Source organism: Eretmochelys imbricata, chromosome 1 (assembly GCF_965152235.1).
Source record: "Eretmochelys imbricata isolate rEreImb1 chromosome 1, rEreImb1.hap1, whole genome shotgun sequence".
In the NCBI taxonomy this organism is placed as follows: Eukaryota; Metazoa; Chordata; order Testudines; family Cheloniidae; genus Eretmochelys; species Eretmochelys imbricata.
In genome coordinates, this window is record NC_135572.1 from 267,422,310 (window position 1) to 267,437,270 (window position 14,961).

The following is a 14,961-nucleotide window of genomic DNA, read 5'->3' on the forward strand; positions in this document are numbered from 1 at the left end:
TTCCCTTTATTTCTTGTAGGCACTATTTTGCATTTCTGCAGTTTTGCACAGATTCTGTTCCCATGCAAACCGATGAGGGAGAAATACTGGAGGAAGGCAGTCCCAAGGTCAGTGATATACTGCAACTAAACTTTGCTTGAGCAGGAGCTTTCTTGCTCATACAGGGAACAGACATTGTAAACACTAGCTTCTGAGTTGATTGTATTTAAAAAGTAGAATTGAACAAGTCTAATATTACTACAGTATGTATATGATATCTGCATACACAGTACAGGAAATGTCCGGGATGGGAGAAAGAGGAAGCTCTTAAAAGAAACGCTGAACTTTTTCATTATCTTATCCCTTTTACTAGAACTGGAAGGCCCTAAGAATTAGTGGTGGGGATACCCTGGCCCCACTCCAGCCTGATTAAAGCATTAGACAGTTGGTCTCTCAGGTCCCGAAGTCACTGTATATGTGTTGCAAGCCAATCTGTGTGCTCATGTTTTGATTCTTAAATATTCCTTTACTTGACATCTCACGTCTTTGCCTCTACGGATTTATTCCACAAAAGACACACCCGAGCACAATACCCACCTTGGTAGTAACTGATTCCAGAGATGCACCATTGCATGAGAAGCTGTTCAGTGAGAACTTGAATGTTGCCAGAACAGTAATGCATGTAATTGACCCAGGCAGGTGAATACCTTGCTCAGAAAGATATTGCTAGTTTAGAAAGTTCACTGGGGAGATGTGAAAGGATACAGGATAGTGCCTTTTCTCTTCAAAGAGGTGCTTCCTTTAGCCTAAGATGCAGGTGTTCCAGTTTCACAAATGACCTTGGCTCTTCTGTGTAATGACATGGTACACTGACTATTGTACTGCTGCACAGACATTCAGCTGTATTTTACTGTCTTAAAAACAATGATCTCTTCAGAAAGCTAGTTCAGTATTCACTTTGCTACAAGTATCTGTAAATTGTATTGCATTCCATTTTAAATTTCAACCAAACCAAATTCATATTAGCTTGTTTGTGCTAGATTTTAGGTACCCTCTCACTAAGCCTGAACAAGACAACCCTATTGAGGATTGGAAAAATCAGTCTAACTTTTTCAGGCTTTATTATTCCATTGAGACACATTCGTATGGTTTTTCTTCACATATCTGCCTACCTTAACAGAATAACAAAGTATATGAGCTATACATGTACCTCAAGGTGATGGTTTGTTAGTACAAAGAGAGCTGCTATGGTGATTCTGTGGAATTTCTTGGAAAAGGCTTGGGACAAAGAGCTTTTAAATGGTTTTGGGAGGAGGGATTGTTGAACTTCAAAGTTAGTCCATGAAAACCATAGCAGGTTCCAAACTGTTATTAGAACAGTGGTGCATGTAATTCACTCAGGCAGCTGAATACCTTGCTCAGAGGGATTTTGCTATTTCAGAAAGTTCACTGGTGAGAAGTAAAGGGAAAAAGGATGGTGAAATCAGCTACTAATTCTAGAAGCACTCTAGCTTTCTATTTGATGAACACAGTCATTGGTGCTTATTTTTCAGCAAAGTAATCTATGGGTTTTATTCTTTTGTGAACACATGAGGAGGCTGGCTGTGAAAGAACTAACTAGTTAGAAAAGTGTCTTTGCCTACTATGAAAGCAAGCTTTATTTAGCACATTTAATTGTGGTGGTGGGGTTGGTAACGACTGCTTCCTCCTTGCACCCCCAAATATATTTTAAAAGGAAAGTTTGTATTTTTAGAGAGACTCTGTGTAGCTGAACATGTACATTGCTGGCTGAAACAATTGGTTACCATTGCAAGAAATTGGGAGATTCGTTAACGTGCATCTGCAGTCTGATTTTATTGTTCAGATAGCTGAACAGCACTGGCATATATCAGAAATGGGGGCAAAAAAACATGAGCACATCTAGACCTTCTTCCCATTATACACTGGACTAGATTGCTTACTAAAATAGATTTTTCTAGTGCTTTGTCTAGTCTCATTTTAAATGATTGTAGGTATGAGCTTTCCTTCCCTCCCATTGGGAGACTTACACCATTCATTTGATATTTGATTTACATTTCCCTCTTGATTTCAGTCTGCCATCCTCTCAGTTGTACCATCTTGTAAATATTAAACTTTTATTTGGCATTTACAAATATTTGAATGATAGCTATTTTCTCTGACCCCAGTTTTGAATTCCAGGTGAGCCATACATATTGTTTAGTTACATGTGTGCAGATGTAAAGGAACAGGGTTTTTAAAATTTATCATAAGAAAAAAAAATTTAGTTTCCAAGAAAAATAAGTGTGTCCTTGTGGAAACAAAGTGTATTATATGGCTCTTTGTTCATTATTGCTTTGGACTTGTGTCAGGCTCATTCTCAGTGTTCTAGAGAAGTGTCCTATTTCAAAATCATGGCATTAGAATATCTATCTGTGTATTGTCAACACTTGCTCTGGACTGCCTCTGCCCTCCCTGGACCCCAAGTATTAAGTTATAAATAAAGGATACGTGCAGTTCTGGACAATAGCTTTGGCTACTTTTTTTTTTCTTTCCTGCTTTGGTGGGGTCTTTGTATCCATATTTTCGAGTCTTTAGAATCCTTTCATTTCCTCCCACCATCCTCAAATTCCCACATTGCAACCACTATTTTTCTGACTTAAAAAAGAATCTCTTCTGAGTCCGTAAATAATTGTTTGTAATTTCCACAGTGGTCACAGTCTCCTGGCACACACCTTCTCCCGTAGGCTTGGAGAAAGGACTGAGTCATGCATGGCAGTGCATAGTGTATTTCATATATTGATTCTTTCTTTGAAACTATAGTACTAATGCTGCTTCAAGTGAGGCTACACTGCTGCAGTTCATGGAGCTAATACCCAGTGTACCTTAGACCAATTTTACACCAGTATAACTTTTAATTATTTCAGTGAAGATAATTTTGATTTACCCCACTGTGTGCATGAAATCAGAATCAGGCCCCGCTTGTTTAGCACCTGCTTAAGATATTCACTTCTAGACAAGTTTTTTGTTCTTACTCCTGAACAAATGAGATGAAGGTATTGTAGCAAAGCAAGAGGAAGAGTCCCGAGGAAGCTGCAGGTAGTAGGGGACAGCTGGAGCTTTTCACACTTGAAGTGATGTCGAAGGAAATTTCAATTAGTGGGATCAGTGTGTTAATTGGCTGTTTCTGGTATAAGGATTAGCAGTGAAATGGTTAAGTATTGACATTTTATATTACTGTCTGATTCATATCTAATTTGTTGAGGTAAAGGGAAAATTTATGCTTGTCTGTGCTGTCCCCCACTACAAGCTCAGGAAGACTCACTGCATCAGTTTAAGCTTAGTTCTTGTTTGAGATGATTTAGCAACTATCATGGTATACATTTTAAAAAAAATGAAAGCTTAGATTCTGAAGCACAATTCTGTATCAAGGAGTGCATTTTGAAGAATCCTGGGTACTCAGGACTGATGATAGAATGGGCTTACTTAAAAAAAATTGATTTTCATAAGAGAGAAACAGAAAAATACAGCCTAAGGGCATAGTGAGTGAAAAGATTGGACAAGCTTCCTTCCAATGCATCTTAGTCCTGACCTGCAGAACCCCCTGCTATTCCAGTCATGGGTGCCACCTGCAACTCTGCCAGGTTGACCCTGTGACATCCACTCTTATTCTAGTCTAATCTTCAGCGGGTTTCTGAAGGATAGAGACTAGCATATTTACCTCTGTTCCACCTAGTCACAATATGCCTAAGATGACCTGCTAAAAAGAAATTGAAAACTGAACCAAACATTTCACACTAGAATATAAGATGTTTATGTCCCACAAAATCCACTGGCTAGCTCTAAGTAGTTCTTCTTCAAGTGCTTGTTCACATCCATTCCACATTAGGTGCGCACGCGCCGCATGCATGAGCATCGGAAACATTTTCCCTTAATGGCTCCTGTCAGGCCAGTGGGGCCCCCCAAGTGGCGCCACTGCGCCATGCATATATACCCCTGCCAGCCTGACCCCTTCCAGTTCCTTCTTACTGCCTGTGGCGGCATTGGAACACGAACACGATCTCTCTCTCTCTCTCTCTCTCTCTCTCTCTGAAGAGCAGTCTCTTAGCCTTTAGAGTAGCTGTTATCAGTTAGTTAACATACCTTTATTGTGGACACTTAAGTGATTAGGTTTCAGAGTAACAGCCGTGTTAGTCTGTATTCGCAAAAAGAAAAGGAGTACTTGTGGCACCTTAGAGACTAACCAATTTATTTGAGCATGAGCTTTCGTGAGCTACAGCTGAAGTGAGCTGTAGCTCACGAAAGCTCATGCTCAAATAAATTGGTTAGTCTCTAAGGTGCCACAAGTACTCCTTTTCTTTAAGTGATTAGGTGCTTGGAGGCTTCCGGTCGGGGGACAGGCCTACGGCTTCAAGGCTTGTGCCACGTGCTGCAAACCTATGCCAGTTAGTGACCCCCATGACTCATATTTATGTTGCCTGGGAGACGGACATCAAACTGAACGGTGTAGGATTTGCAAGGTGTTTAAGCCAAGAACAAGGAAAGAAAGGGACTTTAGTTTAAAGCATCTATTGATGGAGGCCGCATTGCAGCCACCGGGCCCGGAGCGCCCGATGCCGGCTCAGGCTTCCTCGGTGCGTAGTGCCCCGGAGCCGTCAGGAGACCCGGCACCGGCGAAGCACCGTAAACTGTTGGCCCCAGAGCGCCAGGCTAGGCCCCGGCACCGCTCATCCTCCCCGGTGAGGACCCTGGCGCAGCCGAAAGGAAGGCGTGGTCGTTCCCCGCACAGGAGGCTGGCGCCCCGCAAGGCCCTGAGCACCGACAAGAGCGGGAAGGCTGCGGTACCAGCACTGACACCAGTGGTTCTGGCAACCCAAGCCCCACCGAGCCTAGACCTAAGGGAGCTCAGTGCGGACGATGGGCTCAAGGGCATAACGGATCAGCCCTCCACACCTGGCACCTCTGAGGCTGCAAAGGACCTCATCGAGCTGTCTGCGGCGAGCCTCCTCCCGTATGGGGACAACCCTCCGGCACCCTTGCCTCGGGGGCCGTCGAGGGGTAAGCAGGCAATGGTGTGCCACTCGAGGACACCGTCCCGGCACCGCTCCCGGAGTTGGTCCCGGTAGAGCTCTGACTCTGCGGACTCACAGTTGCCAGCGGCCCAAAAGGAGGTTGCAGCACCAGCAGTGGGTCGGCACGAGGAAGCACTGGAAAGGGCACACAGCTCTCTGGCGCCACCCAGAGACCAGCACCAGGAGGGGTTGAGACGGCCCTCGCCAGAGGACTCCCGCAGATGGTCCCGCTCCAGGTCCCGGTCCCAGGGATACTTTTACCACTCCCGCTCAGCCAGGAGCCACTCGTTCTCCCACCGGGACAGGTCGCTGGCACCGCTGTGGCCTTCACAATCAGTGTCGCTGCAGTCCGATGCCAACTCCGGCTGCTATAGCTACCCGCACCGGCCGTGGACAGCAGGGAGCCAGGCTGTTGGCTCTTAGGCCCAGGGGGTCCAGATCAGGAGCACCAAGGGGCCCTGTCCAGGGCAAGTTACTGGGTGCAGCGGTCCTGGTCCCCGCACCGACACCAGACCATGCCAGAGGCTATAGTATCCAGGCCTCCAGCATCCCCCCCATGATAAACCGGAGAGACCGGACCAAGTCCAGTGCCGTCCCATGGACTCCCGCTCGGCCCGAGCCAGAGGCCCCTCCCACGGGAGAAGGGGAGCAGGAGGACCAATCAGAGGGGGTCAAGCAGCAGCTAACCTCCTCGTCATCCCTGGATGAGGCGGTGGCGGGTACAGAGGTGTCCGGCCCTTCACCGATGGCAGAGAATCCGGGTGTACCCATACCTCGACAGCCGGCTTCTGGCGGGCTGATCCGAGGCAAAAGTGCGGGGCCATGTGGAGGTGGCCCTGAGATTGTTCTGCGAGTTGGGGCTCCTGGTCAACATCCCCAAGTCCATGCTCATACCCACACAGAAAGTGGAATTCATAGGGGTGGTCCTGGACGCGGTGCAGGCCAGGGTAAGCCTTCCAGTATATCTACTCCAGGTTATCCAGCAAGCAGTGGCCCTGCATCAGTTTCCAATGACAATGGCCAGGTGCTGCCTGCGGCTGCTGGGCCACATGGCAGCATGCACGCACGTGGTCAGGCATGCCAGACTGAGACTCAGGGCTCTGCAGGCATGGCTCGCTCGGGTGTACTGCCCAGGCAGGGACTACCTGAACTTGGTAGTGACAGCCCCAAAGGAGGTGCTGGACTCCCTGCTGTGGTGGCAATCCCAGTCTGTGGTTTGCGAAGGCATCCCATTTGCTGCCCCACAACAGACCTGATGCTGGTGACTGACGCGTCAGACCACAGATGCAGGGGCTCACCTGGGGGACCTCATGACGCAGGGGTTGTGGTCCGGAGCAGAGCGATCGCTCCATATCAATGTGAAGGAGCTCAGGGCGGTTCGTCTCGCGTGCCAGACCTTTCATGCCACTCTGGGTGGTCACAGCGTGACAGTTCTGACAGACAACACTACTGCCATGTTTTATATAAACAAACAGGGCGGGGCTCGTTCCTCGCCACTCTGTCACAAGGCTCTCCTCCTCTGGGACCTTTGCATAGCCCATGCGATTCACCTCAAGGCATCTAATCTCCTGGGGGTATGAAATGAGCTGGCGGACTTCCTCAGCAGGTTGTACCGCATGCATGAGTACATGCTCAGGGCGGACGTCGTGATTTTGCTCTTCCGCAGGCGGGTGTTTCCCCGGGTAGACCTGTTTGCCACCAGGCCCAACTCTCAGTGCCCACAGTTCTGCTCGTTCCAGGGCCACAGCCCAGGCTCACTCGCGGACGCATTTGCAATCCTGTGGAGAGGGGGCTAGATGTATGCCTTCCCCCTGCTCCCCTTGGTGCACAAGGTCCTACTCAAGGTGCGCAGGGACAGGGTGATGGTGATCCTCATCGCCCCCGCCTGGGCCCGCCAGCACTGGTACACATAGCTCCTAGAGCTGTCGGTGGAGGCCCCAGTAGTCCTGCCCCTACACCGGGACCTCATTACACAAGACGGCGGGCGGCTTCTCCACCCCGACCTACAGCCACTGCACCTGATGGCGTGGAGGCTCTGTGGCTAAATGCCCTGGAGAGCCAGTGCTCCCTTCCCGTGCAGCAGATTCTGCTTGGCAGTAGAAAGCCCTCTGCCAGGACGGCCTATATGGCCAAGTGGAAAAGGTTCTCGTGTTGGTGTGAACCCCGACAGGTGCGGCCGTGCCAGGCCCCGGTGTATGCCATCCTGGAGTACCTCCTGCACCTCAAGCAGCAAGGGCTAGCCCCGTCCTCACTCAGAGTATACCTGGTGGCCATCTTCGCCTTCCATCTGGGGTTCTTGGGGGGCTCAGTGTTTTCCCACCCAATGGTGGGATGGCTCCTTAAAGGGTTGGAGAGGGTGTTCTTGTACTCCCGCCCCCCCAGTCCCTCCATGAAACCTTAACCTGGTCCTCTCTAAACTCATGGGATCCCCTTTAGAGCCGCACCCCAAGTTCCTCCCTCAGGTGGTCTGCCAATGTTCTTCACAAAATCCCATACAGACCCGAGTCACCGCAGCTTGCACACCCTGGATGTGCATCAAGGTCTGGCGTTCTATTTGGAGCGCACCAAGCTCTTTCGCAAATCCGCGCAGCTCTTTGTGGCTGTAGCCGAGAGAATGAAAGGCCTCCCAGTGCCAGTGCAGCGGATTTAGTCTTGGATTACAAGCTGCATCCGGGCATGCTATGAGGTTGCAGGTGTTCCGGCCCCAGTGGTCACAGCCCACTCAACCAGGGCGCAAGCGACTTCCACGGCGTTCCTGGCACGGGTCCCAATCCAGGAGATCTGCAGAGCAGCCACCTGGTCGGTGCACACCTTCGTGACCCACTATGCGGTCAACCAGCAGGCCAGAGAGGATGTGGCGGTTGGCAGAGTGGTCCTCCGAGCAGTTGTTCCGTGACTCCTACTCTCCTGCAGTGGTAAGCTTGTGATTCACCTAATGTGGAATGGACATGAACAAGCACTCTAAGAAGAAAAACGGTTACTTTCTCATAACTGCTGTTTACGTTGTTTACGTCCATTCCACCACCCACCCTCCTATCCCTCTGTGAGAGTTGCTGGCAAGAAGGAACTGGAGGGGCTTGGGCTGGCAGGGGTATATATGCACGGCGCAGCGGTGCCACTTGGATGGCCCTGCCGGGAGCCGCTAAGGAAAAAAAGTTTCCAACGCTTGTGCACGTGGCACGCGCACACCTAATGTGGAATGGACGTGAACACCACATCTCGAAGAACAACGGTTACGAGAAAGTAAAAGTAACCTTTTTTTCTTTGAGTGTTTGTCAGTGTTGCTCTTGCTGTGGGTGCTCGTGTGTGAGATAGGATTTTATTTTTTTAAATAGTAGCAGTGTCTGGGGCTGTGCATATGTCCTGTGTCAGGAATCAATGCCTGCAGCAGAGCCATTCTCTTGGCAACCTAACAGGTACAGCTGGGCTGTAGTAGACTGCCTGATTGGCTTTGTTGACTGACTGGTAGGAAGAGAGACACCCTGTGTCTCCTTGAGCTCCCATTTGAGGCCATAAAGCGTGGAGTGGTTGTGACCCTCCCACGATTCCCACTTACCACCCGTGGCAGCAAGATGGAAGCTGGTTGAGTATCTCACCCTCTATTTCTCCTAGCTTCAAACTCTTCTTTTAAAAATAGCTTGAAGAAATAATTTTTCACCCTTCTTATCTTGTATCAATTCTCTAATATGAATGTTTCTCACAAAAAAAAAAAAATTCCCCCCTGTGCAGCAGGGTGAATTGTTTTGTGCCAATAGCCAGAGTGGACTCTAAACCTTCAGGGTTTAAATCTTGCCCCACATATGATGGACTCGTTCACCTGGTCTGGGCAAGCAGACAGGCAGCGGGCTGAGCGGGGCTGGCGGACAGGACCCCGGCTGGCAGCAGCGTGCCAGTAAAAATCGGCTTGCGTGCCACAGGTTGCCGGCCCCTGGTGCAAATCTTCATGGACAAAAGCACTACAAAAAAGAACATAGTCATCAGGTTCTGGACTTGGTACCAGCACAGTGAGGTGACTGCTAAGCACTTCATATCATGGGACTTCCTGAGCAGGCAATCTGTGACCAACCTTAATTGGTCCCTGCACGGTTCTGTAATGGAGCTCCATATTCACCTTTGGGGATTCCCACTGAAAGACCAAGGACAACACACACTTCAGAACTTCTTCTCCAGAGATGGACTGATACCAGGATAATTACCAGATGCTTTTCTCCTGTAGTGGAATAGGCCTTTTCTTTGCCTTTCCACATGTTTCCCTGATTTCCAGGGTGATCTCCAAGATCAAGAGGCGTGGTTGTGGTCATTGTCATTGCCCTGTATTGGCTGCAGCAGTTCTGACTGACAGATCTCTTAAAAATGTCCATTCAGCTTCTGATCCAGTTTCCAGACCCTCCGAATCTGATCTTGCAGCACCACAGTTAGATATTCCATCCATATCCAAAGTCACTAAACCTAACAGCGTTAGGGATCGAGACTACTTCGTATAAGCCCAGGAAATGCTCTTTCAGAGTACGAAAATATCTACCAGTCAGTCAAACTCCTCTAGATGGAAGTTCTTTATGGGAGACCATGGCTTAGATACTCGAGGATCTTCAGTGTCTGAGACACTTAAAGCAAGCTGGTGTTTCATTTAGCTATAAAGTCCACTCAATGGTATTCAGTTTACCACCTGCCTCTGCAGTCATTCATGGTTTTTTCTCATCCCATGGCACCTAAACTTTTACTCACCAAGTGCGGGAACCTGCTCCTGCCTTACTTTTGGTCCTCCTGAGACTTATGGAACCTCCCTTCAAGCCTCAGTCAAAATGTTTCCTGCACTCTCTCACTCTGAAGTTGGTCTTCCTGGTGGCTATCACTTCAGGCAGGAGAGTGATAGAGCTTTAGGTGCTTATAGCCAACCCTCCCATATAACATTTCATGAGAACAAGGTAATGCTGAAGCTTCACCCTCCTGAAGTTCATTCCTAAGGTGGTCTCAGATTTTCACCTAAACCAGTCAATTTAACTGTCTTCCCAAAACCACACTCTGCAATGAGAGAAAAAGAAATGCCACATACTCAGTGTTTCCAGGGCTTTACTTCTATTATATGGATATGCCCAAATCATTGACTGTTGGCCTCTCTGTTTTTTGGCATAGTTGGGCATTTTAAAGACTAAGTAGTCTCTTCACAAAGAATATAAAAATGGATAACATTCTCACTCTTTTACCAGCTGGTTTGTGTATCTCTCTCACTAAACATACAGGCTCCCTCAGAGTGCAAACACCTTCCTTCACCTGTTTGAGGAATGTGTCCATATTGGAAATCTTATAAGATGGCAATGTGGAGTAACCCAGGGACCTTGTCAAATGCTAAGACTTTGACTTAGTGGCTAATGCCAAATTTGGGATAGCAGTACTATAATCATTGATACAACTGGAACTCCTCATTCCCACTGTCTTGAGGGGATATTGTTTGCCAGTTATTTACTATACAGTACAGTGGGATCCGCACTGATACATTCAAAGAGAGAATGGTTAATTACCCTACAGTAACTGTGGGTTTTTTTGAGAGAGATTGTTGCTAGTATAGATCGCACAACCCACCCTCTGTCTCAGCTTGAGGAGTCTTCAACACCATAGGCTTTGAATTGCAAGGGAACGGAGGGAGGGTCTCAGCCTCTTTGCCCTTTGTGCCCTCAAAAAGGAGTGCAAGGAGGTACCAGCCATATGCATGTTCCCTGTAGACGCTGCTGGTCAAAAGTCTCATTTGCACAAGGTACATGAGCACCTATGATGGGATCCAAACTGACTACATTTTGAAGAGCCACTCTTGTTATACGATAAGTAACTGTTCACTCCTAGTGCTACAGAAGACATCATTTTGGTCTCTCTCTCTCTCTCTCTCTCTCTCTCTCTCTCTCATATACCCAAAACTCTGTTGTAATGATAATCCTGCACATAAGAGACCAAGTGCAGTAAGTTATGTTTTCACATATGGTGGTATTTGAAGTCTGTTTTAAACTTTCTACATACACACACGTTTCACATACATAGGAAAAATGTGACTTGCGGTATTTGATAAGCTGGTTCAATGCTATAAGAGCATTTCTGATATCTGTGACATCCCAGTAGACTTTTTATATTATATTAGTTTATACTTCTATTGCATGCCACTTATATTTTTATAGCAGGTCACTTTTAAGACTAAATATGCATCCATTTCAAACTATGAATAACACTTCAGAGGGCATAAATTAGAAAATGTAATTCTGCAGAAGAGTTTTATCTGCTTGAATCTTTCTGACCTTAGTAAGTGGTGTGACCTGCTGCAGCTTGGGGGATCCGTTCTGGTCCTCCTGGGTGCTGCTAACTGATGTCAAACGCCGCTTCCGCTGCAACTCTACTCTGCTGCTATTGTCTCAATAGCGAAATTTCTCCATGTTGTCTGTCATGGGCTCCCGGGTACGTGTGTTCTTCCTCAGGAAATGTGCATGGTGCTAAGTCTTCCTCCACCGCTTTCGCTGCAACTCTGCTCTCATGAATCCACCTCGCAGGTCCTCTCATTGTTCTCGATAAATATATATTCTCATGGCATCCGTCGTCATCCACCGCTTCTGCTGCAACTCTGCTCTCCTGCAGACGCCATACCACGGCAAGCATGGAGTCCGCTCAGATCACTGCAGCAGTTATGAGCATTGTAAACACCTTGCGCATTATCCTGCAGTATGTGCAGAACCAGAACCTGCAAAAGCAGGCGACGGTAGCACGGTGACAAGAGTGATGAGGACATGGACACAAACTTCTCTCAAAGCACAGGCCCTGGCAATTTGGACATCCTGGTGGCAATGGGGCAGGCTCATGCCGTGGAATACTGATTCTGGGCCTGGGAAACAAGCACAGACTGGTGGAACTACATAGTGTTGCAGGACTGGGATGATTCCCAGTGGCTGTGAAACTTTCGCATGCGTAAGGGCACTTTCATGGAACTTTGACTTGGTTTCCCCTGCCCTGAAGCACAAGAATACTAAGATGAGAGCAGCCCTCCCACTTGAGAAGTGAGTGGTGATAGCCCTCTGGAAACTTGCAACACCAGCTACCGGTCAGTCAGGAATCAATTTGGATTGGGCAAATCTGCTGTGGGGGCTGCTGTGATCCAAGTAGCCAGTGCAATCACTGAGCTGCTGCTATCAAGGGTAGTGACTCTGGGAAATGTGCAGGTCATAGTGGATGGCTTTGCTGCAATGGGATTTGCTAACTGTGGTGGGGAGATAGATGGAACATATATCCCTCTCTTGGGACTGGACCACCTTGGCAGCCAGTATGTAAATTGCAAGGGGTACTTTTCAATGGTGCTGCAAACATTGGTGGATCACAAGGGACATTTCACTAACATCAACATGGGATGGCTGGGAAAGGTGCATGACTCTTGCATCTTCAGGAACTCTGGTCTGTTTGAACAGCTGCAGGAAGGGACTTACTTCCCAGACCAGAGGGAGGAGGGAAGGACAAGGCCCCACTGCACTTCAAAGCTTATTAAATGCCAGCCTTCTGTTGCTTGGGCAGTCCTTTGGGGTGGAGTGGTGGGTGCCCGGAAGAGGCCCTCCCCGGCATTCTTGGGCATCTGGGTGAGGAGGCTATGGAACTTGGGGAGGAGGGCAGGCGGTTATACAGGGGCTGCAGTGGCGGTCTGTGCTCCCGCTGGCTTTCCTGCAGCTCCACCAGATGCCGGAGCATATCAGTTTGATCCCCCAGTAGCCTCAGCATTGCATCCTACCTCCTCTCATCTTACTTCTGCCACCTCTCATCTTGCTCGTCCCTCGTGTCCTCGTGTTCATTTTCTGCTTTCCTGGACTCTGCCATTGTTTGCCTCCACGCATTCTGCTGAGCTCTTTCAGTGCGGGAGGACTGCATGACCTCAGAGAACATTTCATCACAAGTGCATTTTTTTCGCCTTCTTATCTGCGTTAGCTTCTGGGATGGAGATGAAAGGGGGAGCGTTGAAACATTTGCAGCTGCGGGAGGGAAGAAAAGGGAGAGTAGTATTTAAAAAGACACATTTTAGAGAACAATGGGTAGACTCTTTCACAGTGAACCAAGTTATTACATAGCACATGTGCTTTTGGTACAGGGTCGCATTTTGCCTCTTATATTGAGGGCCTGCCGGGTTGGTGTAAGAGATCACACACATAGGGCCAGGCAACAGAATTTGGTTTACAGGCAGCCATGGTAAGCCACAGTCTTTCGGCTTCTTCAACCTTCTTAACATGTGGGAATGGTTTCAAACAACAGCGCCCTCCTTTCCCATACCAAGCACCTGTTGGGTTGGCCATTTAAAAGGAGGGGTTGTACTGGCCTCAAATATGTCTCAAGTTTTCAGGGCAAATTAATCATTAAACACGTTTGCTTTTAAACCATGTATTATATTTACAAAGGTACACTCAGCAGAGGTGCCTTTTGTGACTTCATGGTCCGGGAGCTTGCCTTGGGAGGGTATTGGTTCCAGGGTGATAAACAGTTCCTGGCTGTCAGGGAGAATGGTTTCTCCGCTTGCCTGCTGTGTGCCATCCTCTTCCTCCCCAAAATCCTCATGCCTGATGCGTGAGACTCCCCCCTTGCAGGTGTCCACGGACAGGGGTGGGGTAGTGGTAGGGGCACCCCCTAGAATTGCATGCAGCTCATCATAGAAGCAGCATATCTGGGGCTCTGATCCGGTGAGGCCATTTGCCTCTTTAGTAGGCTTGCCTGAGCTCCTTAATTTTCATGCAGCGCTGCTGTGGGTCCCTGTTGTAGCCTCTGTCCATCATGCCCTTGGAGATTTTGGCAAATATATTGGCATTTTGTCTTTTGGAACTGAGTTCTGATAGCACGGATTCATCTCCCCATACAGCGATCAGATCCAGTACCTCCCTTTCGGTCCATGCTGGAGCTCTTTTGCGATTCTGGAACTGCATGGTCACCTGTGCTGATCAGCTCGCCACACTGGCCAAATAGAAAATGAAATTCAAAAGTTCCCGGGGCTCTTCCTGTCTACCTGGCTAGTGCATCTGAGTTGAAAGTGCTGTCCAGAGTGGTTACAATGGAGCACTGTGGAACAGCTCCTGGAGGCCAATACTGTCGAATTGCGTCCACGCTACCCCAAATTGGACCCGGCGATGTCTATTTCAGCACTAATCCCCTTGTCGGGGAGGAGTATAGAAATTGATTTTAAGTGCCCTTTAAGTCAACAAAAATAGCTTCATCGTGTGGATGGGTGCGAAGTTAAATCAACCTAACGCTGCTAAATTCGACCTAAACTTGTAGTGTAGACCAGAGCTAAGTCTACATCAAGATAGTTGAGGGAAGTACCTTTTGCTTCACTACACAGAGGAGTTAATACTAAGAGCCTGTCACCCTTTCAATCTTATTGAAGCCTCCTGTTCACCTAAAACTAAAATTAATTTAAAAGGAAGCTAGCATTTTTACTGAAAAACAGCTCTTTGGGTTATACAAGTATTTCTGCTTTATTTTTAAGGTGATGTGTTTATGCCATTAAATGGGTACTCCGATGCTTTCCAGTAGAAGCTTCAATTTATTTAAAAAAACAAGTATTGGACTACATATTTGCAGTTGATCTTTAGACTGATTTTGTCAAGCTGTTCAGGATTACTGTGTAGATAACACTTCTATTCTGTAATTCTCAATTGTTCTTTTACCATAACACTTGCAGGAGGAAACTAAAATTTCCAATTCAAATAACAATATCTTTAGAGTATTTCCAGCACTGGCAGGAGATTTTTTTGGTTGTACTACAAGTCTATTAAACAAAGTTTAAACTGTATTTTCTGATAACTACTGTAACTTTTTTCATGCTTGTAAATGTTGAGCCTTTAGCATTTAAAGCAAATTCCAAGTAGTCCTGTGATGTGTAGCTGTGTTTTTCTGGATTGTGTTGATCCTC

The 14,961-nt window shown here is 47.6% G+C and overlaps 1 protein-coding gene across 7 annotated transcripts in view; it reads left to right on the top strand.

Annotated features, from left to right (window-relative positions):
• The window catches only part of TNRC6B (trinucleotide repeat containing adaptor 6B), a 217,522-nt gene that overhangs the window by 41,395 nt on the left and 161,166 nt on the right, over window positions 1–14,961 (top strand). For all 7 annotated transcript variants that reach the window (XM_077830293.1, XM_077830327.1, XM_077830285.1 and 4 more), the window contains one exon: window positions 20–107. In XM_077830293.1, coding sequence (XP_077686419.1) covers window positions 63–107 — 45 coding nt within the window. In that variant the 5' untranslated portion in view covers window positions 20–62. The remainder of the gene's footprint in view (window positions 1–19; window positions 108–14,961) is intronic.